At 53.5% G+C, this 14,955-nt stretch overlaps 1 protein-coding gene across 1 annotated transcript in view; it reads right to left on the reverse strand.

Moving 5' to 3' along the window:
• SHB (SH2 domain containing adaptor protein B) overlaps positions 1–14,955 on the reverse strand; it is a 133,837-nt gene that overhangs the window by 9,384 nt on the left and 109,498 nt on the right. Inside the window, exon 5 of the mRNA XM_068974367.1 lies at positions 11,689–11,808. Coding sequence (XP_068830468.1) covers positions 11,689–11,808 — 120 coding nt within the window. The remainder of the gene's footprint in view (positions 1–11,688; positions 11,809–14,955) is intronic.

Genomic DNA, 14,955 nt, shown 5'->3' on the forward strand with positions numbered 1-14,955 from the left:
CATGACTCCATCACCATGTGCACACCCCAAGCCTTCGCTGAACTTCTTTCTGGTGTCTGCTGACCTCCAGAGTCCACTCTGTCTTCCTCCTCCTCCTGATCCCAAAGGATAGGATCTCATTGGCTTTAGAGTGTTAGTGGGTCAGACAACATGCACCTCTTGACCCAAACCAAAAAGGGCACCAGCCCAAGAAAACAAAGAAGCAAAAGCCCACTGGCTGTAGCCACACTTGGAAGGTTTGCAAATGTAATTTTAAAAGGTCACTGTCAGCCCTTCGTAATTTGGGCTCTGGAGGACGAATCCTCTCATGTCGGGCATCCATTCTGGCAGCTTCTTGACAACCTCTGTCCACAGGGTAGAGCGTTCTCTCAAAATTAAATCGCTGGCTCTTTGCTCCCTAATGAAATTGATTTCGGCCTTGATACACAACAGAGCTTTCATTTTATTATTTGGCTAGGGTTTGACCACATTAATTACAGTTTTTTTTCAGCATGGCTGCAAGTAATTGAGTTCCAAAAAGTTACTGACTATTGGAACTGATGGCTTTTTAAAAGCATAACTACCACAGAAGTGAAACGGTCAACTCTCATTTTGTCACAGAAGATTTCTGGGGGGTAAGATTGGAACAATTCAGGACAGGAAGAAGCATTTTTCTGGTTTGAAAATCTGAACTCAAAATGGGATTGTGCTCACGTTTGGAGCCTGTTTGTGAAACGTGGGTGTGCCCGGCACACACTGCCTCACGCATCTGCAGCCCCAGTGGCTTGGTCATCACTTGTGTCAGAACGCACAAACTGCCCCAAGCTTTTAATCATTGTTATTGGCACAAGTCTACCTACCTTAGAGGACACGCTGTGGAAGCCTCTTCAAATCAGTTTCTAACACCAGGTACCAGGGATTGCAAAGTGCCTACCTGGCACTGTGTAAATGCGTTTTCCCCTGGGAGGCTGTGTTCAGCCAGGGCGGGCTATACACCTTAGTGTCAGGTGGAAATGATGGGCACACAACTACTCTGAGCAAGTTGGGGGGTGGGAAAGAATTGTGCAAGAGAGAAAGGGCCAGAAATGCAGAAAGCTGTGGGGAGAGAGAAAGAGAGCTGACCAGGACTTCAGAGTTTATAAGGCACAGCTTTGTCCACCTGGGCCGAATGTTTAGTCACCTTGACCAAGGGGGGGCTGACATGGTGGCACCACAGGGAGAGGGGACACTGCAGGGACCTCTCCTCTAATGCCAAACCTAATCGTCCTTCTACCTTGCTGTTACTTCACAATACATTATTATCCTTCTAGGCCCTGCTCACACGCCACCTCCTCCAGGAAGCCTTCCAAGATGCCACCAGTCAGACTCACTTTCTTCTTCCCTTATTTATTCCCTGCCACACTTCCCTCCACCACACCCCTCCCCTATTCTTGTCCCTCTGTCTCCCTATCCAGCTGGAGGCCTGGTGCCCAGCGGGAATGCAGCAGTGACACCTAGGCAGCTGACCTGTCACCCCTGCCCTGAATGTCTGTGCTGAGAATGTGACAGGCTGATCCCCAAACCGTCTGGAGCTGTGAGCAGCGTGTGGATTTTCAAAAGGAAAATAGCGGAAAAAAAAAAAAAAAGTTCTAATTAAAGCATTTCTAATAAGCCAGCTTTGCCAAAACCAATTGTTTCTTATATTCCTCCTGGGTGAAGCAATCTTTTTTTAAAAAGGCATTAAAAGTGGCAGAAAGCACCCTAGGCTGGAAGGAGGTCTGCGGCTGCTCACTGTTGGGGGGTGGGGCGCGCTCAGCAAAGGGCGGGTTTGAGGCACAAAATGTGTGCATGTGTGAGTGTGACACACACTCAGACACAGCAAAACATCATTTTTATAGCTTTAGAATTTGAACTGTGGGAGCAAAGACGAGGGCTATAAAATCTGACATCCGATTTTATAAATCTGCCGCAAATACCAAGAACGTTTATGGAGAAAATGAGAGAAGAAAATATAGTGCTACGGGGCTTCAGAAGGGTAATAACCCTGGGATGGGAGTCGAGACATCTGGGCTCCGCCAGCAACTTGCTACGGGACCTCGGGAAGGTCCTTTTCCCTTCCTGTGCCTGTTTCTCTCATTCGAAAGCCAGGGTCTTGACCTGGATGATTCAAGACTCTTCTGGTTGCAAGGGCCTGAGGATGTGGGGAATAGGAAACCTTGAGATTTTACTGAATGAAGCTGGGTGCTTCAAGCCCCACCAAATGCCTCAAGAAGGGGGCTGGTTATATTTCCTCTGGGGACCATCCAGTTATTTACTTAGCTATTAGCAAAATAAGACCCCCGATACTTCCCTGGGGAAGGCACAAGTCTCTATAAATAACCCCACCTGCATTTATACAGCCACTCGGGGTTTACAAGATCTCCCTTCCGCTGTGTCCCTGAGCCTCAGGGGTGAGGCTCAGAGACGTGAAATAATTCGCTGGGTGACCCCCACAGCCGGTGGAAGCAGTGGGATTCAGGGCCTGTTCCCCTGGCCCCTGACTGCGTCCCTTCTCTGTCCCTTCTCTGATGGCAGGTACGAGGTCTGTTATCTGTCAACACGGCCTGGGCCTGCAGTACCCATGTGTCCTCCCAAGTTCCCAAACAAACCATTCCCAGATGGCTTTTGCAAAAATATTGTTAAATAAATCCTATTAACAAGATGTTAGAAATGTGACTGGAAAGAAATGTTTTTCACCATTTTGAGACCAGTGCCTCAGAAAGGAAACTGTCCCAGGGCATGAGAGGCTTCCTGGCGATGGAAGGGCAGTTGGAATCGCCCCCCGCCCCCCCACCCCCGCAACCCCGCTCCCCCTCTGCCACCCGGCAGGCGAGCCACACGGCAGATTTATGTAGCTGATACAAGATAATTAAAAACCAGCTGGAAATGTAATCAGGGTGGCTCAGACGCTGGAGAGGACTAGGGAGCTCTCGGGGGAGTAAAGGGCAACGCTGTGTGCCTGGCTCGGAGGGGAGAGGCGGCAGGTCAGGAAGGGAAACCCCAGCCCATCAGCGGGCACCTGGGGCGCTGCCAGGCTGGCAGGTGCTCTGGACAACGGGCTGGCAGTGTGAGTGCAGGCACCTCTTGCCTCTGGGTTTGGGGCAGCAATTGGGGCAGGGATGAAAACTCGTCCTGAGTTAGGATGAGTTTCCTGCGTTTTTCAAAACTGACAGTTCCAGGTCTGTGTTGCAGCTGACAGAGCCACCACTCACCCGCCCGTTCAGAACAAGGCCCCAGGCTCCTTGCTCTTTCTCATCCTCTTCAGTTCTACCAAGACACGACCTCTGTTTACTCCCACTGCCTGAGTCCTTCGCTGAACTGTTGCAGCCTCCTCGGCAGCCAGCTCTCCACCCCGACCTACCTTCCAGATTCAGCCACTGTCAGATGGGGCTTCTGAAAGCCTCTGTCTCTAAAGTTCACTGTTTTCATTTCGTCTCCTGCACAGAACGTTTGAGGAGCCTCTTGTTTTGCCTACAGCAGTAGCTCCTAATTGCACCATTTCCTTTAAACCTTTTAGAGAAGGCGAAAACACGCTGTCCACTAATTGAGCAGAAAGTTCATTTTCCCTCCATCACCCCTGAAAGGATGTGAAACCCTCCGTGTAGCAAGAGCAGAGATGCAGATATCCTCCTCCCCTGCTTGCTCTTTGTCTCAGACTGACACATATGCTGCCAAAACACAGGGCCTGGCTGAGAAGCTAGGAGGCAGACAAGCTTCTTCCTCTCTGGCCTTAGTTCTGCATGCCTGTTGAGGTAGCCATCATCTTCAGGAGCTGATGAGGAACTGGCAGATCAGAGAGGTAAGTGACTTACTCAAGGTCACACAGTCATCAAGAGGGCAGCCTGGATTTAGCATGGGCTCTCAGCTCTCAGTGACTTGTCTCAGTCACAGCAATGCAGGATTTTCTCAAGTGGCAGCCTGTATGAACTCTAAGATGCTATCACCATAAAGGGGAGTGGATGTGGGCATGGACAGTCAGGTAATTCTCAAGGTACTGAACCACACCAAGCTCTTTTCTCAATAACCCATAGCTGTAGCAAAGTCTGTAACAAAGACAGAGAGCTACCACTAACTTACTGCCTGCTGGGCACAGGCCAAGCACTTCACGTATATCATCTCTTAATGAGTATCTCTGTAAAACCCATTTTATAGATGAGGAAACCGAGGCTCAGAGATGTTAAGTCCCTTTGTCCAAGACCATCCTGCTAGTAAGTGGCAGAGCTGGGGTTCAAAAGCCCATGCCAGACTGATCCAGAGCTCACGTCTTCTGCTACACCAAGCTGTCTATTCTGGGGAGATGGGGGGGATGTTAGTGATTGGATCGACTGAAAACTGGGTTGGAAAGTAGGCAGCTTCTCTCCTCCTGGTCTGCTGTTTCCTCAGCATGGGCAGCTCCTCACCCTACCCATCCCCAACTGTCTCAGCCCTCCTCATTCCCCAAGGCCCAGGTCAAAACCCTTCCTTGCCCCACCCTCTCCTGCCATCACTGCCTACCTGGAATCAGCCAGCTACCTCTGTGCCAGTTTGTCTGACCCCTGCCTCTCTTTCTTTGGTATCCCCCTCTTCCAGCCCCCACTCCCACCTGGCAGCTCACAGAGGTACAGAGTAAGGGGGTCGTGGGGGCAAACAGCCAGGAAACTAGGGCCCCGGTCATCAGAGCTGGGCAGTGCCCCGGGCAGTACATACCTGCCTTCCTTGAAGCCCTCAGGGGCAGGCTAGGGAGGAGGGCATGTGGTGACAGAGTCCCACATTCTGGGGCAGGAGGTCATGCTGGGTAGGGAAGCCCACAGTGGCTGGGAAGCCTGCACTGTGGTCTGGGACACCACCCTGGGGGGTGAGACCACCCTGGGGGCTCGCCCAGGGGAGCAGCCACTGTGGGGCTAAGAGGACGAAGCCTGACGCCCACTCAACCAGGGGTGCTCAGACGGCAGAAGGAAGTGACGTCCGTGCTCCCTCTGATGATCGAAGGGTGAGCAGTCTTTCCGCGTTCCCCCACCTCTCCCCACCCCACAAACTGTTATTATTTCTTGCTCCTGGCTGTCAGCAGCAACAAACTAAGATTAATCACTTGCCTGCCTGCCTAGACCCAGACATGCCTACTGTTTGAAAACTCTCTCCTTTACCATATAAATCAATGAGGGGAGAGAAGAAAGAAAAACAACCCTAACAGAAATGCGCCCCCAGCATCCCTGGAACACAGCCCATCACCTCCTCTGGCCCCGCCACACGCACCGCCCTCCCGGGGAGCATCTGCTGGATGAAGACTGGCTGCCCAGCGGTCAGCACAACCTCCCAGCTCCAGGCGGGAACCTGAAGGGCCTCGTTTGGCAATCAGACCAGGAGGCATTTTCTTGATAAATCGTCCCGCCCCCTCCTCCCCACCTGAAGAAGGAGGTGGGGCCTTCCCACTGTCCTTAGGACAGAGCAGAAAGAGAAAAGCTTGTCCTGACCATGAAGAGAGACCTTGACCTGGACGCAAATTTACGAATCAAACGCTGGACCCTCTTTCTATGGGCACTGGGGGTGGGGACAAAGACACCGGTGCAAGTCATCCAGAGGCAGCTACAGCCCAGACACACCCCCAGGGTGTGTGACCCGGTGCACCCTTGTCACCATGCTGGCTCCGTGGCAATTCCTAAAGGCTCTGGGAAGGCTGGGAGGAGTGGAGACCGGCATATACCGAGTACTTGCTGTGGGCCGGACCTGCTGGGCTGTGTTAATTTTTACAAGAACTTCACGAGAGTGGCCTACACAGCTTTCCAAGTGATGATCAGGGAGGTAAATTCATGTGGCTAGAACCACATAGAAGTTAAGAGTGGAGCAAGGATTCGAACCCATGTATCTCACTGGTTGCAGAGCCTACGCTTTTCACTCTACATCTTTACTTTTTTAAAAAAGCAAATTTTGGCCACACTATGCAGCATGTGCGGAGAAGGCAATGGCAACCCACTCCAGTACTCTTGCCTGGAAAATCCCATGGACGGAGGAGCCTGGTAGGCTGCAGTCCATGGGGTCGCTAAGAGTCAGACATGACTGAGCGACTTCACTTTCACTTTTCACTTTCATGCATTGCAGAAGGAAATGGCAACCCACTCCAGTGCTCTTGCCTGGAGAATCCCAGGGACAGGGGAGCCTGGTGGGCTGCCGTCTATGGGGTCGCACAGAGTCTGACACGACTGAAGCAACTTAGCAAGCAGCAGCAGCAGCAGCAGCAGCAGCATGCAGCATGTGGGATCTTAGTTTCTGACCAGGGATTGAACCCGAGCCCCTTGCATTGGGAGTGCAGAATCTTAGCCATTGGACTGCTAGGGAAGTCCCTCCCTCTACATCTTTAAAAGTGATCTCCCCCGGGACTCCCACCCACTTCTTGGACTGTGCTAGCTTTGGTGGCATGTCTGTGGACATGCGAGGGCACAGGGAGGCAGTGATGCTCCACTCGACACGCAGTTCATGAATGGTTCTAGAGCACGGCTCTGGGGACATGACTGCAACCCTGCTCAAAACCCTCAGGAATGCTCCCTGATGCACAGGATAGAGCCCCAATTCCTCAGCTGGATGATCAGTGCCGCCTTTCTCCTTGGCTCCTGCCAATGTTACTTGCTATTCTTACCAAGCTCTGCATTTTCCTGTCTCTGTGCCATCTTCTCTGCCTGGCTATCTTCTCCGCCCTGTCCACAGTCTAAGACCTGCCCAGCCTTCCAACACCCCCTCTTCTCGTTCCTTCCCTCTTGCATGGACCTGAGCACTTTCTGCCTTGAAAAGTGAAAAAGTGAAAGTGTTAGTCACTCAGTCGTGTCTGACTCTTTGCAACCTTATGGACTGTAGCCCGCCAAGCTCCTCTGCCCATGGAATTCTCCAGGCAAGAATACTGGAGTGTGTAGCCGTTCCCTTCTCCAGAGGGTCTTCCAGACCCAGGGATTAAGCCCAGGTCTCCTACCGTCTGAGCCATCAGGGGAAGCCCACTTTCTGCCTTAGGTAGCCTTAAACATGTTCTGTGAGTATTTGAGTTACCAGTGTAAATGCCACTTCTTCCCCACTTGTGCTACGAACTCCTGGAGACTAGAGCCCAGTAACTGACAAGAAACTGAAGGGACAGAGCTTATGGGCCGAGGAAGACTCTTGAGAGATCGGGGCTGAGTTGCAATCTGATGGAAAGGTCAGAAAAGTCTCTTGAGAACAGAATCTGGGCCACATTTGCAAGGTTGTTGTGCAGTTTGCCTGTGGGGATTTGAAAGCTGAAGGCACCTTTCGAGGCCTCCCTGGGGCTGTGTACCCTACTGGGGATGGCAGCTCAGGGCCTAAAGAGAGCTGGGCTGGGCCCAGGTCAAAGCAGCAGGGGCATCTCTGTGAGGCCAGGAGGGTCACTCTGTCTGTCCCCTTCCCAAGCATACGAGGAGGCCCTGGTGCTCTCCCTACCTCCCAGCTGTAAACCCTCCAGTCTTTGAAGTCCTGTTTCCCTCATCTTGTCCAGATTCCTTTGCAAAAACTCATGAAACTAGAACTTGCAAAGAGTCATTCATAGTCCAAAGTGCCTAAAGAACCTTTTTAATGAGTTTTTTTTTTTAATCCCTTTCTCCCACTGCTTGCCTTTCCAGACAGGAAACTGTGTAAGAGGGTGATGTTTTCTTGCCAGCTTCTAAGAGCTCAACCTTTTGCTTTCCTGAGGCTACAGTGAGTGTACCAGGGGTCAATGGTGTGTGCTGGGGGGTCAATGGTGTGTGCCCTGCTGGGCCAGGCTGGAGATGGGAAGACGGAGAGCTCTGCAGAAGGGGTTGAGGACAGTGTTGAAAAGTGACGAGGCAGGACCTCTGTGAGACTGCTTCATGGTGGGGGCTGCTGCTGTGGAGGGCTGTGAGAAAATGAGGCAGGCGCCGTCGTGGATTACCATGGGTGCAGGGAAAGGCTTTTGGTGAAGGGGCAGGTGGGTGGCTGCTTGGCCTGGTCCAGGGATCTGACTGGTCCCCACAGTGGGATGCAGACACCATCTCTACTGTCTCTGTGGTCACTTGTAGCTGGGTAGCTGGGTCGGTCGTGAGTCCCCTCTGGGTCTCGGCCTCCCTGGCCACAAAGCCAAGGGAGTGGACCAGCTGGGCATCTAAGGTCACTAGAGGTTCGACATTGATGACAAGGGTGGTGATGTCTACCCTGACCACCCCGTGGGGCTGTCCCGACATCAACAGGCAGGTTTTCTAAATTGTGAAGTACTGCGAGTACTCAGAGTGGAAGTGAGGTTTAAGCATACGGATGGATGCCTGAGGGTGGCCCCATCACTAAGAATTGAGTATCAGCTCCTCTGTGGGGCTTGAGCCCTGCCTAGGCTCTTCTGCATCTCCAGGGCTTTGCCTGGCGTGTCCCTTCTACCTGAGATGCCCACCAACTGTCCCTTCCTAGGGAATACCTACCCTCTCCTTAAGGTTCAATGTACCTCTGCCCTGCCACTTCTCCAGACCCTCCCACCCTTATGCCAGCTCCGGCCCCCAAGCCCTCTGCCAGCAACAAGGCCCAGACTGTCCTCACCTCTGCTGCCCCCTCTGCCCAGCCTCGTGCCTGGTACCCAGGGCTCTGATAAGTATCTGCCAAGGGACGGATGGATGAGCCCTCTCCTCTGGGGTGGAGAGCCCTGTCCCCTGGGGCCACACTCCCCCAAACTCTCTCTCTTCCCCAGAACACCCTCGCAGCAGGGCCCAAGGCTCACATGATAACATAGCCAGAATTCCAATGTCAATATGCACTGCAATCCTGATAATGGCACTCCCCACCCCACCCCTGCCAGGCAGCCTTCGGCATCAGAGACCCCAAACCTCCATGGTGGCTGGCAAAGCTGGCACCTGCCCCAAGCAGCTGAGACATTCAGTACCAGGGCAGTTCCACTTGGGGTTGAGGTGATGAATGCCAGGTGTCTCTCCCTGGATGGCAGCCTGGCTGGTTACTGGGGTTGCTCTGGAAAACAAGCCCAACTCCCCTTAGTGGGTTGCCCTGATCAGCCATGGACCGCCCAACCCTCCTCCCTACTCCTGGCCTCCTTTGAGGGAAAGCTGACCAGGTAAGACCACCCCTCTGGCGTTTGGGATCTAATGGCCCTAGACAAGCATGCAGAACTGAGCCCTCTACCTCGGCGCCCGTGGGCAGAGACCAGCCATCCAGACTGCACTTCCTGATAATGAGGACAGACAGGACGGGTGCAGGAAGACAAACCCGGGCCTGCTGGCAGAGTGCTCTGGTCGAGGTCCCCGCACAGGCCCCCCTGAACTGCGCCCCCACCTTTTCCCCTTGCCCGGGAGGTGCAAGGGATCTGGCCACAGCAAGCCAGGGGAAATCCGGAGAGCCAGGGACACTGATGGGCCTCTCCGTCTATATGGAGAACAGCATTGCCTCTCGTGCACAGGGGAGGACACAGGCTCAGAAAGGTGACACAGCTGCCAAGGCCACGAGGTCGGGGAGTGGGAAAGCCCGGCCCCTGGACTGTAAGCCTGTGACAGAGCAGGAGGGTCCAGGGAAGGGGGCAAACCCGGGACGAAAAGAGAACTACGCCCTTAGAACCGCAACACACACACTCTCCTGAAGTGTGAGCCAGCATTTGCGTCCGTCCGCATGACGGATGGCACGGGCTCAGGGTGCTGGGAAACGGACCCTGCGGGCCCTGCTGTTGTGAGTCGTTCCCACCCCTGGTTCAAGGTTCCTCCTGTGCTCCCGGTGGATAAACAGTGAATAAACGGAGGCGCGATGGGCCCCTGCCATGCACAGGAATGACTGGGCTGGAGTGGGGTGCCCCACCCGCTCTTCTGTGCCTTCAATCAGTCCTCTAGGGAAGATGCCTCTGGCCCAGTCCCAGATGACGGAATCCCAGGAGGAATGAAATACACTGCGGAGCTCAGAGACGGCCAGTGTGATGAGTGTGAGGAAGACCAGGGAGTAGGCAGTCTGTCCAGGTCAGCAAGGAAGGACGAATGGTGACTTAGAGTCCCATCTCTGAGGTCACTCACCTCTCCCACCTCCTGCAGCCCAGAAAGGCACAGTTCACCTTGAGGCAGGAAGGTGAAGATCTGGAAGCATCATTCATGGGCACCCGGGTTGCTAGGTTACCTCGAACAGTGGGGGCGGGAAGGGGCGGCATGGAGCAGTGGGGAGTTCCAGACCCCCGACCCTGGCAGCACAGCAGTGGTGTGCCCCTCTCCCCGCTGTTGCCCTCTCCCCTAGGCAGAGACAGCCCTTTGACTTTGGCTGCCACCAGCCCAGCTACAGTTTAGCGTACTGAATTCTCCTTGGCTGCAATAAAACCTGCCTGATTCTAAGCTGTCAGGCCTGATGGTGGACAATGAAGTGTCCATGTGCCGCTTGCCCTGAGTGCCCTCCCAGAGGCTCAGAAATCCCCTCGATGTCCTCCCTGGCAAGGCAGCTGTCCAGCTCCTGGTTGCACATCCCCAGTGATGAGACACTCACTACCTTCTGAGGCAACTCTGATTCCTGATAGGCTTGAAGGGTTAGAGAACCGCACCTCTCGCTGACCTGGAATCCGCATGCCCATAATGCCCCATCTACCACTTCTGCCCTGATGTCCTTGAGAGATGTGTGGTTCCTCCATGTCCCCACACATCCTCCCTTCTCCAGGCAGACTTCAGTGCCTCTGTTTCCTGCCCAGGCTCTGCTCTGCAGTTTGTCACAGTCCCTTGCAGGTGGGGTCAGTCCTGAGCAGAGAGCCCAGGCCAGTCTCTGTTTGTGTGCACCGACCCTACTGACTTCACGGCTGGCCTGCACAGGGCTCTTCTGATGTGTCCTAGCAGTTCTCTCTGCATCACCTGGCCTTGAGTAACAGCAAGCTGAGTAGAAAGAAAGCAGGCAGTTGGTTGCTTTCTGGTGGTCTGTGCTGGCTGACCATTGCTCCTGGTGGTCTGTGCTAGCTGAAGGACCTGGGTTTATATCTCAGTTCTGTCATTAAGTCTTTAAATCCCTCCTCTCTCCGAGCCTCACTTTTCCTATCTGTAAAATGGGTTTTAATCAATCTGTTGGGTTCCATCCAGCAACAGCACTGAAGGATGAAACCCTCAATCAAAAAACCCTTTTCTTATTTCAGGGGCACCTATCCTGAAAGCAATACAAAGCAGCTGTAGGTGATCACGTCAGCAAGATTCTTCCTGGCTCTCCATGGGGTTCCTTACAACCTTCCTGCGACACATAAAAGGGAGACTTTCCGAAACAGTAGCCAAGAACATAAGGAAAGGGTGGTTCTCACGGGGGCAGTAGGAGCAGTGGGGCATCAAACACCCGGCCTCGAGTGCTGACCCAACCCCTCGGGTCAGCCCTGGCCCCTCTCTGAGCCTCAGTTTCCTCATCTGCACAACGGGGACAAGATGTTTCTCCTCAAAGGGCTGTTGTGAGGTTTGAAGGAGGGACAAGACACGCTAAGTGCTTCTATAGTCCCTGGCTCACGGGAGATGTGGAAGCTATTCTTGGATATTTAATATAAATCCTAGGAAAATGCCCCTCCTCTTCAAGGGAGGCAGAAATGGAGAATATAAAAACTCCTCTGTGTCCCAGGAGAATTAGATCAAATTGGAAAAGCAAGGCTTGAAATAACTCATGCTGGCAAGTTTCCCCGGGGGGACACTGGTGGGTCTTTCTGCCTCAGAGAGCCGGGCCAGGTCGCACATCGCGGGAGGCTGCCGAGGGCCAGGGGTGGCCGAGGTTACTCACTTCAGGGAGAGGGAGTAGTCGTGCCTGCTGGTCTGGCTGTTCCGGACAAGGTAGCTACACTCCTTACAGAGGCGCAGCAGGTTCTCAGCGTCGCCCCTGCTGATGGCTCCGTGATACCATCTGCGGAGAAGAGATAGGGTCAGAGTTCAGCAGGGATAGATGCCTACCACTGACATCCTGAATCCCATCTGCCCTGTGGAGGCTCAGCCCCACTGGAGGGCAGCTGTGGGCATCCTGGGCCTCCTTGTCACTAGGCAGCGTCTCTGTGCGTGCAGATGTCACATGTGCCTGTGCGCGTGTGTGTGTTCAGTCATTCATTAGATATCGACAGAGTGCCTGCTGCATGCAGGTCTTGGGGAGAGTATGGTGAGCAAACCCGGCCTCCACACCGTGAAGCACAGAGTCTAGTGTGGGTGCCACGAAGGACACGGAGCAGGGTCCCCTGGCTTGGAGCTGGCAGGAGGGACTGCTGTCTTAAGCAGCAGCAAGGGAAGCCTTCTGCAGGGCATGACGTTTCAGTAGGGACCTGAAGGAGCTGAGGGAAGATGCCACAAAGGAAGACGCTGGAAAACAGCCTATTTGGCAGAAGAAAGGCAGCCAAAGCAGGATGCCTGGCATGTTTTGGAAACAACAAGAAGGCCAGTGATGGCTAGATTGAGGCAAGGGGGCAGTGTGGGGGCTGAGGCCTAAGAGGCCCCGTGGCAGGGCTGTGCTGGGGGCCTTGCACACAAGGTGATGCGAGGACTCTGGTTTCTCTGAGAGACACGGAAGCCATCAGGGGGCGCTGACAGGTGGGACACATGCTGGCTCTGCGACATCTGCGGGACAGAAGGCGGTGCTCATCACTCAGGAAAGCAAGTGGTGGGGTGGGGTGGCCAAAGCAGTGCTCCCGCCAAGTGCATCTGGCATCGACCGGGCACGTGGGAAGCCCAGCAGTTCTGCTTCCGGGCAGCGCGTGGTGAGCGGCAGAATCACATGGGACGGGTGCCGTGGCAGATGCCTGGCTAAGGCCCCGAGTGCAAGACAAAAGGGGGACGTGAGTTTTCAAGATTTGAAGAGTTGAAGGTAAAATTTCTGCGGCAGAGTGAAGACCTTGGATGCTGGTCAGTAGGTGTACTCAGAACAGGTCACTGCTTCCTTCCATTACGGTCTCTGAGGGATCGGATTAGTGGGAAGATGGCCAGAGATGTGGTTAGGAAGGGAACCAGAGGTGCCAGTGGTCAAGGACAGATCATGCTTTGGCCGCAGAGGCACAGACCTGGCTCTGCCACTGGCCGGTTGGGAGTCTGGGGCAAGAAGCTAAATCTGGGTGCATCTCAGTTTGCTAAGTTAGGGTCACTCTATTCCTGTTTTGGGGTTGTGAGGATTAAACAGAATGATGCATTGAAGGGCTGATGGAGAGCCTGCAATGAGATGAGTTTCAGCATCAGCCAAAAGAGAAGTGAACTTGCAGACAGCCAAAGGTCACTTCCCCAACTACCAGTATTTCAGGCTGCTGCTGTGTAGACTGCGTTTTAATTTTATACCTCCCCCAGGTGTATGGAGGAGCCTGCCTCCGGAACCTGGGCCAGGAGTGCCCTGTGAATAGTACCCGTGAGAGTTCTGATACAGACATCCTGCGTGGAGAAAAGCATCACACTGCCTTTCTCTGCACGTTCTGCCATTTTATAAGGCAGTGTTCTAAACAGTTAGCAGCAGTGAAGATGACATAATTATAACCTAAAAAAAAAACCCCAACTCAACCAGCTCTAGGAAAGCAAAGACTGCAGAGTGAGAGAGATGTGAGTATCCCTGTCCATCGAGCTTGCGATGGTCCAAGGGGTGACCGCCCACAGGTCAGACCCAGGGCTGGACATCTGGAGGGGGACTCGCTGAGGGAAAAGGCGAGGGGAAGTGTGCACTGCAGACCCACCTTCCTGTCTATACTTACACAGAAACTAAGAGGATGGGACGCTGGGAACTGCACGGATTGCCATAATGACAACACTCCCAGAGATGTGACGGGCCAGTGTGTGTTTAAGAAAAGATACGTGAGTGTAACTGGGAGACGTGGTTAGACAAGGATGGAGCTGACTTTAGAGATTAGAGTTAACAGTTTGGCCAAGGTTGTTTTCCAGGAAATTTCAACTGTGTAACACAGCCCCAGTGAGCTGACAAAATGCTGTCTTATTAGCCAAACAAATTTCAGCTATTTGAAGCAGAGCTGTCTTCAGGGAAGGCCAAGAAGTAGTCTCCAGGGAGGCGCTGCCTGAGCCCGACTCCCAGAGCACAGGACAAGTGGCTCTAAGGGAGGCAGGGGCAGATGGGCCTCGGGGGTTCTGGATCCTCGTTAAGGGTGATCCCTGGTGGGTAAATAGGATAAGCTGCTGGTTCCTTCCCCAGCTGCTCCAGCCATTCCACATGCAGAGAAAGGCAGGGGACTCGGGGTCGAAGATCAAAGGAAAAACAGGAGGAATTGGGGAGAGAAGAGGCAAAGGACACTCAACTGGGGGATGGGGAGAGGGCAGACTGTCAGGATGAGGATGGCTACCAGGAGACAGGATGGGCCTGGCTGGCAACCCCTGGGCCCAAGGAGGACCTGCCTGAACTGAAAGAATCCAGGCAGGAGGCCATCCTGGGGATGCACTGGACTTTGTAGAGCTGGCCACTCAGGCCTGAACCATGGGAATTAAGAAGACTCAACCATCACCACCCAGTCCATCCAACACCCAAGAGATCATGCAATTATTTACTCACCACTTACTATATCCTTTTTCTCAAAGGGCTGATGCAAGCAGATAGAGAGTCAACCAACAGATTCAGGAAACAATTTCAGATAGTGACAACTGCTATATAGGAATACTGGGTTTGTGATAAGGCAGTGACTGGGGTGGGGGAGGTGCCTACTATGGAATGAATGGACAAGGGGCCAACCCCGAGGAGATGACATTTGACCTGAGAATCTGCACGGAGAAGGAGCCAATCATGTGAAGAGCCAAAGAAAACACGTTCACCGCAGAGGCAGCACCAAGTGCAAAGCTCCAGAAGCAGGAATGAGCGTGGGGTGTTCACGGAGCAAAAAGGCAGCAAGAATGGTTCAGTGCTGTGACTGTGGGAAGTGGGACAGGATGCGGGTGAACAGGAGGCGGGGCCCAGTTCCCCGAGGCCGTGTGGGCCACAGGAAGAAGTCTGATTTCATTGTAAGCATAGGGAAGGCAATGAGAGTTTTAAATATAGATGTTAAGAGATACTTGCTCTGGACGATTTTACAAAAGGAGAATGGCCAGA

Source organism: Capricornis sumatraensis, chromosome 6, assembly GCF_032405125.1.
Source record: "Capricornis sumatraensis isolate serow.1 chromosome 6, serow.2, whole genome shotgun sequence".
NCBI lineage: Eukaryota > Metazoa > Chordata > Mammalia > Artiodactyla > Bovidae > Capricornis > Capricornis sumatraensis.